The sequence below is a fragment of the Scleropages formosus genome, chromosome 19 (assembly GCF_900964775.1).
Source record: "Scleropages formosus chromosome 19, fSclFor1.1, whole genome shotgun sequence".
Lineage (NCBI taxonomy): Eukaryota > Metazoa > Chordata > Actinopteri > Osteoglossiformes > Osteoglossidae > Scleropages > Scleropages formosus.
The window spans coordinates 14,391,441-14,404,843 of NC_041824.1; the positions used below are offsets into that span (position 1 = coordinate 14,391,441).

Here is a 13,403-nt window from a genome sequence, read left to right on the forward strand (position 1 = left end):
AGTAGGTAATTGCAATGTAGATATTCTAACACTGAAAGTGGATTGGTGCAACGGCGTCGGCTGAGGAGGAGGAGGAGAAGACGAGGATGATGATGATGATGATGCAGACAGAGATACAGATACACTATTGTCTCTTACTGGAGCGGCTCATGAAATAAGACTGCAGTTCGCTTTCTGAGCTACAGGTGTCGCTGTTACACTTCGCCGGCGGTGGCTGCAGTTGAGCGGTCGGCGCGCACAGGGGCTCCGTGTGACTGACGTGTGTAATGTGGTGTGAAATATTGGAGTCAAATGACAAACACAAGGGGGTTGATTTGGAAGAAGCTCGTGATCTCCAGAATTTTCATGCAAATTCCAAAAAGTAACAAGTTAAAGGGGTTCTGGGGAAAGCACGCGGTATTTTCACAAGTATACAACTGGACATTAAGACGCAGAAAATTAAAGCTGTGATCAATCAAATGCCTCGTTTTTATAAACACGTTTGATTTTAAACATCCGAAATTCGAATTTCTTCTGTTATATAATTATATAGTCATATTAAATAGTTGATTAACATTGTAATGTAAAGTGACTTGCAAAGTTGCACTTCATGCTGTTATGAAGATGCTTCTTGTTGATTTGTTTAAAGATGCAGAAACTGAGCCTTTGGCCTCCTAATAATTATACCTGAACTCACAAACCTTATATCTTAATTTAGTTTTTTAAGAAAAATAAAAGGTGAAATATCCTTTTAATTAAATACGCTTTTCGTTGTATTTTTCATTTGAAATATGTTCATGCAACATATTTTCTAAGTTCTCCTTATACAGAACAAGGGTGACTATTCCATATTTATATTAACGTTGACTGGATTATTTAGCCTCCCAAATTTTTCTGTTTTTTTTTGGTACGCAATTAAGAGTAATTATGTGTCTTCTAAATATACTTTCAAGATATCTGATTGTAGTTTACTGCGTTGTCCTAAACACCTGGCGCACAGTTATATAATTGTATAAATTTTCCTAATATTTTTCTATAAAATGTAAAAAAAAAAAACAAAAAAAAATGCTTACATCAACCTCCCACGGGCGACGGGGCGTGTCGCGCGCGCGCTACACCTCCACGTGAACGCGCATTTATCTGCTGCCCGCGGACCGTCCGAATTTTCCTGTTTCGGAGAAAACGCTATTCTTACGTTGGGCGGGAACGGGCTGCCTCGGGACGGGGAGCAAATCCAGCCAATAGAAAGTGAAAGTCGCGCGTACGACCCCGCCCCCCACATGGAATTCGGTCTTGGTCACGCCCCTTTCCCCGTAAATCTAACCAATAATCTGGTGAATTTCCAGTAAAACCATTGCCCCTGTCGCGCGCCCATCACGTAGCCCCGCCCGCAGAGCAGAGGAAATCTGGGCAAAACAAGTCAACTCGGGTTCGAACGTCACCGAGAGCGATGTTGGGGAGCTTTCGGAATGTGAAACACGAGTTCTAAAGGGAAAAAGTGGAACTGAGGTGCGAATACACGTAGAAGACATGAGTAAGGTAGGAACATTGCCATAAATAATTAATACTTAACTGCCTTCTTCATTCCAGCGATCTTTTAAAATACTATAGACTGAGTGACACGGACTGTGTGTTGTAGAAGGAGAGAGTTGGTCCTGAACCCGGGGTTCAGTGACACCGCGCCGTACTGTAACTGTCTCTTAACCACAGGAACTCCCTAAAACGCGCTTTTCAGCTGCTATGGGTCGCCTCCCACAGCCTGCAGTGTCTCCCTTCAGTTCATACACGTCGGGCAAATCTACTGTCCATCCGTCGTCATCGTACTCGCTGGAGCTGCGTCACCGCTCTTTTTAATTTACATGGATTCTATTCTTTATTTTTTTCTGTCAGCTTTATTTAGTTTATTCCATTTCGGTGGGTTTTCCCTGCATTGTTGTGACCAGTTCATGAATGTGTCCATAAAAACGAAATTACATGATGATGATGATGATGATGATGACAGTCTCAATGTCCTTGTCAGCAGCGTGAGTGTAGCTTCCCCCCCGGAAATTACAATTACAATTTTAATTAAGGTTGTTTATGTTGTTGTCTCTATTTCATTCACAGGTATTGTGTGCCGTAACTTCTCAGGTGTTGGCGGGGGGGAGGCAAAAAGTATTACCAATAATTTTGTTCTCGGAATACATGCCCCCCCCCCCCCGGTATTCCCATACATAGTTTGGGATCTGTGTAGTGTCACCGCCTGCACAAACTGCACATATTATTGTGTATTATTAGGAGGAGAACCAGCAAGTGTTAATTGTCATGATGATGTAACAGCTCTGTTGCTGAAGTTATTTGAAATATTTACTTTAACCTTGTGCTGTTTCGGCTCTCTGTTTTTTTGTTGTTCCGTTTTACAAAACTGAGCAGCCTATTTTATTTACAAATCGATTATCACCTAGCGGTTAAACCTTAACCGACCTCATTAGACTTTACCACTGGCACTGGTTCTGCACTTTTGGAAGAATCGTCTATTGACAATGAAATTATATTCCACTCGTCTGAACTTCTGAATATAGTACTTTATACCCTTCGCTCTAACTTACACAGTTTCCCACATTCATTTCATTTCCACATCCGATCGGAAAGGGAAAGAGGTGCGATAAATGAAACACGTAGTTGAATGAAATCGGTTACAATTAATTCGGCTATGTTCGGATGTCTAGAAGGCCTGTGTGGCCGTCAGATGAAAGAAAAAATCGAATCTGTCAAATTTATCGTGAACACACGCAAGGATAACTTTAATTTAAGAAACAGTTAAGCCGATGAGAGCAACTAGAAAATAGAGGACGCAAAGCGATTTGAGTCGGAGACTTTTTTTTTTAATTTATTAATAATACTTACAAAATTTATCTCTTGTTTACAACAGAGAACCATGATGTTACTGCATTGTCGGTGTTGAAATCATAGCTAATGAGCGCAGCCCCAGTGTGGCAACATCTGCTCGCGGGCTGCGGAGCGGGTCATGTGACCCGCACGCGCGCCCGCGCTCTCCCGCACTTTTGATTGGTGATTCTCACCGTTCTGAAGCGCGTCGCCGCCTCAGCTTCGCGCCTTTGCCGTGCTGCGCTGACCTTTTCGTGCTTTACGAACCTCCCTACTTCATATTTAATTTAGCTGAAGCATTTGTCCAAGGTAACTGACACTGTCCGTTTTGGGCAACTCAGTGATTTGTTCATCCATACAGGAAGGTATTTTTAACCGTGTCAGGTACTGCACGTGACGCTGACGTACAGCAGAAGCGGGATCCAAACCAACAGCAATCATAACAATAGCTTGTTCTTGTTCCAGGTCTTACATAAGTAGAGATGATAGATGGTTTGTCCTGTCAGACAACAAACAGTGGTTTTCCTACCTTTGAGAATTGCAACCCTTTGCTCTTCTAAAGCTTAAACATCCAGTTTTAAGAAGTGACTGAAAATTAAATGGCACTTTTTTTTTTTGGTGTATTTTGTGTTGCCAGTTTTACTGCCCTCTGTGTATTATAACATGACAGTTTTATGTATCTGGGCTTTGGGCCATGGCTGGAGCATCAGTGGATTTGCTTAATTGATTTCAAGCTTCATGAAGCCAACAGCTATTGCAGTGGAGAGGTGAGTCTTTAATGTCCAGAAGGGACAATTATGATGGGATTCCCTCTTTTATTACTTGATATTTGATTTAACATAGATGATCGCATTAGTAATTGCACCATACTACTCTTGTGTGCTTAGCTTTCTCCTTCTCCCTGGCCATCCCAGAGAAGTTAATCCCCACCACCTGCCTCCCCTAAACTAGGAGCAAACTCTTTCAGTGACATGATACACACCTTTTTTTTTTTTTTTTTTGTTTTCTTTCCAACTCTTTTCAGCAGGCAAGTATCCATTCCCTCTGTGAGTGAATAGTAAGCTCTGAAAATCAATGCTCAACGACTTTGGCATTCAGACACCTGTGTCCTCATGGCACCATCTCACCTGAATTCACCCCACCCCTTGTTCAGTTCCACCAATCATAGACAACACTGATCCTTCTCCAGTCCAAAATTTTATGGCATTTTGCTTGCCCTACATGTACATTTATTCATTTAGCTGGTGGTTTCTTGCAAAGGAGCTTACAATGATTTACCCATTTATACAGCTGGGTAATTTTTACTAAAGAAGATTAGCATGAATGCCTTGTTGAGGGATACCACAGCAGGAGGGGAGTAGTCAAACTTAAGTCCTAAGATGGCAGTTTCAGTCACATCATGCTGCTTCAGCATCTTGTTTAACTGTTATACCTTTACAATGTAACTACACTGAAAGGTGCAGGTTTCCAGCCCCTTAAGTAGTTGGGTATCATGGTGATTTCTGTGATCCTTGTGGTGAAGGGCAGAATGATAAGCGGAAGCTTGTGAAAGGCAAAGGCAGGGTGATGAGAGCTGAAAAACACTGAGAAGTATTGCTAGTGGGGGAGGGAGAGAGAAATGTGGGTAATATTAAGACAAAGAGAAGGAGAAGGAAGGGAGAGGCATGGGATTCTGTCATGTGCCTCCGGGGGCCAAGTCCAGGAAGTTGCTGTCTAGGGAGGGACAGGTTTTTCAGTGACATGAGGGGGGGAGTGTTGGCCCATGAGCTAAGGACAATGTCTTTGGCGATAAGGATTTTCAAAGGTCTAGAATGGTAACGCCGATTCCCATAGTCTCCAAGAAAGCGCTGTTGATATTTTGCCATGAAATAGCATGACCGATACACAGTCACTTTCATTAACTTTCTGTCCTGATCAGGATTATGACAGTCTGGAGAGAACTTCTTTCTGGTTCAGAACTTAAGACACCATGAGCCAAAGTTATCACTGAGAACAAGACCACATTGCAGTGCTGGTCTCATGCCTTTCAGCCGCTGGGAGACGTGTAAAATCCAAATTCGATCCTCATAAATGCAAAGAAATAGCCTTGTAAGCTGAAGGAGGAGTATTAAATGAAACTCCTCTTAAAGCCAAATTCTCATGTTGGGCAAATGGTTATATCTTGGGTTATAACAGGAGAATGAAGGGTTTTGAGTATTTTTCCCTACCTACGAAGAAATAGGGACAGGGACGTTGCAGACTGATCTGGTCCAGTGTTGTACTCTCCGTGTTGTTCAAGCTCACAGGGATAGTTATGTCCAGCTCCTACCTGCTGCTGTCAGTATGTTCATATGTTGGCTTCTCTAGAGTTGCTGACCACTTGTTACCCAGATGGGAAGGATGCTGCACTCAATGGGTTGTGAACCCTGGTCCTTACTGTATCTTCTAGTTATGCTGAAATTGTGTTTGCCAAGGAATAACTATTATAATGTTGAAAAGGTAGGACATGTTCATTTGCTAATTTTTAAGAAATCTTGTTCAGCCAGTTCCTTCATAGTGGGCCAAAGTGTGTGTCTGAGAAAGAAAGTGTGTTTTGAGGCCACAGATGTGTTTATCATCCAGGTGTTGCTGGTGTGCTTGTGGCCAGTTTGTGCACACAGTAGAGCAGGGCATCAGGCTATGAGAACAATGGCCTGGAAACCTGTGTGTGTGTGTGTGTGTGTGAGTAATGGCCATCACTCTGGTTGTCCACATACTGTACAAGCATTATGTCTGCTCAGGATATATTCAAAAATGTCAGTGCTCTGAATATACCCTTGTTATGTCAATGCATTTTATATATATATACTAAGGATAATTAAATCCTTGCTGACGAAGTCTATTAAAATGTTTATTTCAAGACTTCTTCACTAGAAAAACAGCATTACAAAGGTTATGCTGGAAACCATGTTATATTTGATAACCTGATAACATTGTTTATTTCCTTTCCATTTCGGTGTGATAACAGGCCCTTTTGCTAAAAAAATAGCACTCAGAGCATTAATCACCAGAACATTAATCTCTGAAGTTTCAGAATGGACTTGTTTGCCCATACATCCTCCTTGGTGAGATGGGCCAAACTGGCAGGCTCATGTGTACTTGTCTATTGATAGTACATTGTCATTGATGTCCAAGAAAAATATACCCTTAAAAAGGAGTATTCAGAGTAAATGAGGGGCTGTTTGACCAGCAGTAAAGCAGCATCCTGAGGCTCAGGAGCAGTGAGTGTCACTCTGGCGTTTGCAGGGGTTAACAGGAAGTGAGTGTGACGGACTGCTTCAAGCCTGACCTCACTGCTGGGACAGGGCGTCTCTGTTCTGTGCCGGCTGTTCCACCCATTTGAGACACACTGGGTTACTGCGGAGGGGGTGATGAAGGGACTGCTGGGAGTTCTCGCTCGTACTCAGAGACACGTACTGCATTGTCGAGAGGAAGGTGGTCATCCGCTGATATGGAGAAAGAGACGGACGCACGTGGATGGAGAAGGACAGAGAGACAGATGCACATTCAGATTGTGAGAAACACAAGAGTGAGGTGTGCAAAGCCATAAAAAAGACATGCATACACACCAGCATAGGCACATACCCGTGGTGACTGTGTAATAGTGGTAGCAAATGGTGTAGTGGTTAGAACTGCTGCCCAGGTTGCAAACCCACCTTCACATGTAGTACCTTTGATCAAGGTACCTACCTTTACCTGATGCAGTACAAAGCTGTGTAAATTGGTAAATCATTATAAACAGCATAACGGTGTAAGTTGCTTCGGAGAAGTGTGTCCAATAAATAAGTGTAAATAAATGTAATACACAGATTCCCAGTTGACCAGCTGTAGTTAAATGTCACATGTGATAGAAAACAGTCACACCTCATGAAGACCACCCATGGTTGCAGGTGAAACTGTTACACTCGGCAGATGCTGTATCAACACCCAATGTCGCCTTCATCAGCCAAGTAGCGCTGGGCAATGGAGAGCCGTCCTGGTTGTCTTCCTCTTGCGTCCCAGAGACACACTGCCTCAGCACTGAGGAGGACAGATGGAGACTGTCCAGCAGGCCTGTGCCTCTCCAGCAAACCATTAGTGAACGTTCCCTCGGCCTCCTGGAAACACACGTGGTTTAGTACAGACCCGTGTTTTATACCAGCACAGTGTGTGTATTTTCTGCTGCCTTCCTGACCGGTCTTAACTGGGAGGTGAGAGTGCTGGGGGTGAACGGGAGTGGTGCTGAGGGATGTGTGTTCTGGTGTGTCTAGGGGGCGAGCGAGGGTGGAGGGGGTCGTCGACCGGTTGGCTCCTCCCTTCAATACCTCTCTTGTTCTGCACCTCAGAAGAGGAAAGAAGGGGCTGTGGCTTTTCTCAAATGCCCCTTTGAGCTTGTAATCGTCCATCAGGCAGTAGAAGTAGGAGAACAGGAGTCTCCTGTGTCCAGGGGTAGGAGCCTCATGCCGCTGAGGGCTGTCCTTATGTGAGGTGAGAGCGGATAGGGTGCGAGGCATCGTGGCGCAGGAGGTGGCAATACGTAGATGCTCAGCCTCATTGGCTTTTGGCCCATGTGTGAAGGGGCGGAGTTTCAAAAGCTCCCGGTTTTGGATTCGCACACTCGTACCTGACTTCCCGTGACTCTACGCTTGAGGCACACACACAAGGTAAGCAGTCTTTTGTTAATGTCCCTGTTTTATACATTTGGAGCTCATGGCAGCAAAATTAGTGACACATCATGGCCATTGTCCTCCATGGCAACAGAGGAAAAAGGAAAGGCATTGTAATCTGTGTTGACGCTTGGTAGCCGCGTAGGTGTAGATGTCATCGGAGTGGTGAAAGTGTAATGGAAAGAACGCCAAATGGAAGGAATAAAATAATTGAGTTGGATACAAAAGGCTAGCCGGTTGGGGGCTGTTTGTGCCAACGAAGCAGGTATGTTTTCCAAAACTGTCAGGGGTGGTACAGGGGCCACAGTGGACATCATACATGGACTTTGTCTCCATGTGGAGCACCTGACAACCCAGTAAGGCTCAATCGGTCCCTCTTAGCTCAGAATGTAGGCTTTCATGGCAGGAACAAGGCCACCAGAAGGGATGCCTTTATCTGCTGCATGTCTCCGTTGTCGTGGGGCTGCTTGTCACGTCATGTTTATCAGCTGTTCCTGTTCACCAGCAAGCCTGCCCTCCCCCTACACACCACCTCATTTCCACCTCTCCAGATTGTGCTTTTTCTTGACGCCAGATGCTTGTTTAATATAGTTTGCATGTTGACAGAGTGTACCTCAAAGGGGTCACAGTTCACGCTCTCTGTCATGCCATTCCGCGTACAGGTTGTCATTTTAAAAAGGAAAGGCTTGGGGGGGGGGGGGGCAAATAGAGAGCTGCCCTTCCTTTGAAGACCCCTAAGAGAAGGGGCTGCCCTACATAGTTCACTGGCGATGAGGTGAGCGTGCCCTTGCAGGATGCGTGCCGGTCGCACATTGAGCTCCACCAGCTGCTGGAGCTGAGTGTCAAGGCTGATCCCAGTGCGCCGAGCAAATTTGCACAGGCAGATGCATTGAGCCGTGATGACCGCACCAATACTCTGCTGCTACAGGGCCCAAGCTGCACTGTGCAGGTGTGTATGCCTTGGGATTTGGTGTTTGCCGGTTTCACTCCATCATGGCACATCCACCCGAATGTAGAAGCAGCTGCGGCTTTACGCACTAAGGTTTTAGCGATTTTATTGTTAAAAAAGGTGTACATTTATTTATTTTGACTTTTTTGTGATGCTCTGAACATTCCCAAAGCTGGTGTGTTGTATCATGTGTTTAGGGTTCCCTGTTCAGTTGTTGAAAGTGGAACTGAATTACTGTACAGCGGGCCTTCGAATTACGTACTTTGATTTAATAATCATCCAGCTTCTTGAAGGGCCAAAATATGCATTAAATTTCCATTTTATTTGTATAAAAGCCCTTGTGTTGACATGGTATAGCTTATGGAAAAAATGGTTTCTGAGCAAAAGATGTCTTACCAAAATGATTTAAAATACCAAGGTAAAAGGTATATTTATGCATAACAATGATATCAGCAGCATATTTTATAATATTTGTGACAAAAGTTAGTTATATTTTCATTCTGCAATTCGTCAATAACTATTTGTCCTAATGCAGGGTCTGGAGGCCCAGGGTATACACTGGAAACACAGGGCATGAAGCAAGGTACTTAGCCTGAAGTGCCCCAGTAGAAGTTACATTGTTATGCGAATGGGTAAATTATTGTGAGAAAGGTTGTTTTTTCACTCGTGTAATATGCTTACTACGTTGTAGTTTGACACCTGACCTTACTGGCTGCCATGGTTTTCTGGTGCTTTCGTCACTTGACAACAAACTACGAGCAATTAATGATAAAGTAATTGGTAATAACTGGTAATAAAACACTGCTAATAAAGTGTTTTGAGTCTTGACAGAAGTAGAAAAGGTGTACGCTAGTGGATTTTGTTAGAGAAGAGACAGTGTCCATGTGCTTTGCAAAGTGTAGCACATAGTGGGCATAACATAAAATTCCAGTTGTGGAAATACAATGGCCACGTAACAGGACAAAGGGTGTTGGAGTGCTGAATAACAAGCCTCTTCCCTGAAAAAGAGGTATACTGTATATTTTCATAATCTGTTGTAGTGGTTTTTCATTATTCAGGTGGCATATATGGTTTCAGAATAAAACTGTGGTGAAATGCCTGCAGTATCACCCGCATACATGGGGTGTTGGAGTGTAGCTGGAGTGTAAGTGCATCCCTGGAGGAGGGGGGTGCAGATCAGGGTGCTGGGGGTGGGGTTGGGGGGAGTGTGCCAGTCAAGCCAAGAGTTCTTCCGCAGGGGCACTGTGCTGTCAGCTGTGCAAACATCTCCTAGGCCTGGCAGAGCAGGCGAGACGGTGGACACAAAGGTGCGCTGTGTGCTGCAGCAGAGTGGGAGCATACGCAGAAATCCAAACATACATGCAGCCATGGCTCCCCACACACACACACACACACACACACACACACACACACACACACACAATTAATGAAGCACAGTAAAATCGAGTTTGGCATTTTTAGGTCGTGCTGTTCTTTTCTTTTTCCGTAGTCTTCCTTTGTTTATAAGCATTTATGAAGTCTCAAGCCCATTACGGGATATTTTAGTTTTTTTAAGGATTTAATAGGTGGTTTTATTGAACGGTGTTTATGTTTAAAACAAGGAATATGTTCAATTGAACTTTCTGTTTAGCTTGGAGTCCCTGTTGCTATGTTGTGGACGTTCTCCTGACTGACGCATGGAATTAGCTGGTCATGGGGGACAGCTTTCATTCCCTGACTGCATCATGGGTCTGTGGGTGTGTGTGTGTGTGGGTGTGGGTGTGTGAGTGAACTGCTGCTCATGACTCATCTAAGATGTGTTAGATGGAGGCAAGCTGGTCAGTCAGACTGAATTCCAAGTTTTCCTCTCTTGCCTTGTGTGTGTGTGTTAGTATAAGTGAGACATTTCTGTAACCCTTTGCAGATCAGTCAAAATGTTTACTGGCAGCTTTACCACGTCCCACCTGCTTGCCATACATGTCTCCCTATTCCCTCCCCACATCTGTGCTGGCAATGCAGTGTTCACATGCAGAACGTTTTTTCTTTCTTGAGAAAATGTGTAATTTTGTGTGCACATTGAACTGGCGCTCCATTGACGTTCTCGCTGGTTGATCTCAGGTACACGCAAACGGCACAAAAAGGACAAATTATTAGTGACATTTGAGAAAGAACGGTATTTTATTTTCTGCAACACTCATAGTGGCATTGTCCACTGTGATCATCGCCTATGATTGTCCGCTGTGCCAGTTTCCCCCACGCTAGACAGAGAAAGAAAAGGGTGCCTCTGTCCCAGGGCAGTGTTTTCTCAGCTCAGTTTCATACACGAAAGAGCCTGTGTAAAAGACACGTTACGGTCTTGCTCTGGTTGAATCCACCCTTAATGTTTCTCCATTCTTGTGTGTCACCAGGCAGTAAAGGGTGAACCTCATTCCTTCAAGGAGAAGACCTTCAAGAAAAAGCGCCAGTGTGGAGTGTGTAGGCAGAGCATTGACAGTCTGGGCTCCTTCTGCAGAGGTACGTCTGAATTCATCTCAACACACAACACTTAGGGGCAGGAGGTGGTGTAGTGGTCAGAGCGACTTGCCTTGAACTTGAAGGTTGCAGCTTTGAATCCCATTGTCTGCTGTCGTACCCTGGGTCAAGGTTATCAGCAAGGTTTGCCCTGAGACGGAGGTAAATGAAATAGCCTGTGAAGTTACCCTCAGGTGCTCCAGTTAAAGCTACACGGCTGCAAAAAATTTGCTCAGTTGTTGTAATCATTGTTTATGTTATAATTTGATTTGGAGAAAAGTGTTGGCAAAGTTAATAAATGTGACACCAATCCCTGCACCCTGGGCTAAATTTGAGTTTGTTTTTTTAAATCTCCTAAAACCTTACGTTTGATTTATGTAGCTGACGTTTTTCTCCAAAGAGACTTACAGTGATTTACCCATTTATATAACTAGGTAATTTTTACTGTATCAACTCAGGATAAGTCTCTTGATCATGGGTACTAGAGCAGAAGGTGGGATCTAAACCTGTGTCATTCAAGTGCAGTGCAGTAGCTCTATACGCTATGCAGCCTGCTACCCCCCAAATCCCAGAGTTCAGGACGTGATTCCATACCTCATTTTTCATCTACTAATCGCTTCCATAAACTTCCCCTCCACTTCACTGACTGGTAATGACACCTCTATCTGAATAGTTCAGGTAAACGGGGGTATTTTGTTACTTGACCAGGTATTGAGCTGCTAAGGCAGCGGTTTTCAACCGCTGTGCCTCTGACAGAGCCCAAGGGCGCAGCAAGATTGTCATTGATTTCCCCTTGGCCTTACCACTTTACTTATCTCTTACATTTTCTAGACAAGTATTAATTACTTCAGCAGAGATGTTACAATCTTCTTGAATCAATGTATTTTCTTTAGTACTGGTACACATACTTGATTAGCAATTAAGCTAACGAAATTAAAACAATAGCCATCGTATGCTTTAAATCACTTTCTGTGTTTATAGGTTCCCGCCATCCAATTTGTGGTCACTTCTTGTCAGTTGATGTGTGAGAGGCGTAACTGATGGCTTTAGTATTCATCAATAATTTAGTATTGCCTAAGACTGAGTTTTTGAGAACTTTGAATATTGAAAAAACAGAAGTCACTCTCAACTTATTGTAGGAATCCAGTTTAGGGCTTGAGCGCTCAGAATCCCTGTGAACGAAAAGCAAAGATGAGAGAGTGCACATGAGCGTCCCGAAATAGTTCTGTTTCTTGTAATGTGACGGATGCATTTCGGTGCGGTATCTTCATCATTGTACCCGTTTATTGTGTGCACAGTGACATATATACAATTCTGAGATCATGTAACAGGAATTGTATAAATGACATCATGCTTAATAGAGCAACAACACTTCAGCTTCAAGTATTGTAACATCTGTCACATTATAAGTAACGTAGCTACTACTATGCAACGTAGGGGGGCGGACAGTTGGATACATGATAAAAATGTGAGGTGGCATCACTAAGAAAGGCTGAAGCCCACTGTGTTGAGTTGTCCAGGAGACACCAGCTTTTTGCTGTTCCTGGCCATGCAGCGTTTCCTTTTTCAGTCCAGTGGATGTAGATGTGTCATGGCTTGGTTTTGTAAAAGCCTCTTTGACTTATGCAACCCATCTCCATCTCTCTCTGCCCGCAGTGTGCAAAACGGCGACCCACAAGAAATGCGAGTTAAAGGTAAGCGTTCCGAAGCCAAGTGCCCTTCGCACCTTTCACCGCCGCTGTAGACTTTCTTAAGCAACCACTTGGCACTCCTGTGTGGGAGGAGAATGGCATCATGGGGCTGCAGGCCAGGCACGAGGAGCAGCCTGATAGGCCACGTGGAGGAGGCTGTGGCATTTTCCCCACACTGGCTAGGTGGCTGGATTGCTGGCCTGCTCTCACATTTCTGCCTAGAATCATGCGAGCTCTGCTAGTCACAGCTGTTTTCTGTAACAGAGCACATTTCTAACATTGTTCTCAGCAAGATTAAGAAATGCATTCGTAGACAATGGTCTTTGTGACAGTATGCTGAAGATGCTGGCGTAGGAGCTATCCTCTCAGGATGAAGGGAACCTTTCACACACTTTGGGTCACATAGAAGGCTTCATTTGTGGTTACTGGCTCCATCTAGATGGAGTTATACACTCAGCTGTATGTCTCTTTAGATAAATAAATGTAGAGGTCCAGGTTTTCCTGTGATTTCCTGTGTCAGATTATTGCAGGCACTGATTCATTAGCCCCTCAATCAGCTTAATTGTTGACTCTTTAGCGTGAAGTGGATGTCATAGCCTCTAACTTGGGATATCTGTCCATCACTGTTTATATATAAGAATGCTGCAAATCAGCACCATTGTGGGTCCCGAGCCATGGCCCACATGGCTTGACGCAGTCAACATCAGCTGGTTTGAAAACGCAACATTTCACAGAAAGAAGCGCTGTGAGCATTGAGAGGAG

The 13,403-nt window shown here is 44.1% G+C and overlaps 1 protein-coding gene across 3 annotated transcripts in view; it reads left to right on the forward strand.

The window, feature by feature from the left end:
- tns2a (tensin 2a) overlaps positions 1 to 13,403 on the forward strand; it is a 49,401-nt gene that overhangs the window by 5,131 nt on the left and 30,867 nt on the right. For 2 of the 3 annotated variants that reach the window (XM_018760432.2, XM_018760433.2), the window contains exons 2-3: positions 10,848 to 10,953; positions 12,607 to 12,644. In XM_018760432.2, the coding sequence (XP_018615948.2) occupies positions 10,848 to 10,953; positions 12,607 to 12,644 (144 nt within the window). Of the gene's footprint in view, positions 1 to 1,354; positions 1,519 to 10,847; positions 10,954 to 12,606; positions 12,645 to 13,403 lie in introns of those variants that run through there. The other variant, XM_018760435.2, reaches the window with a different exon arrangement.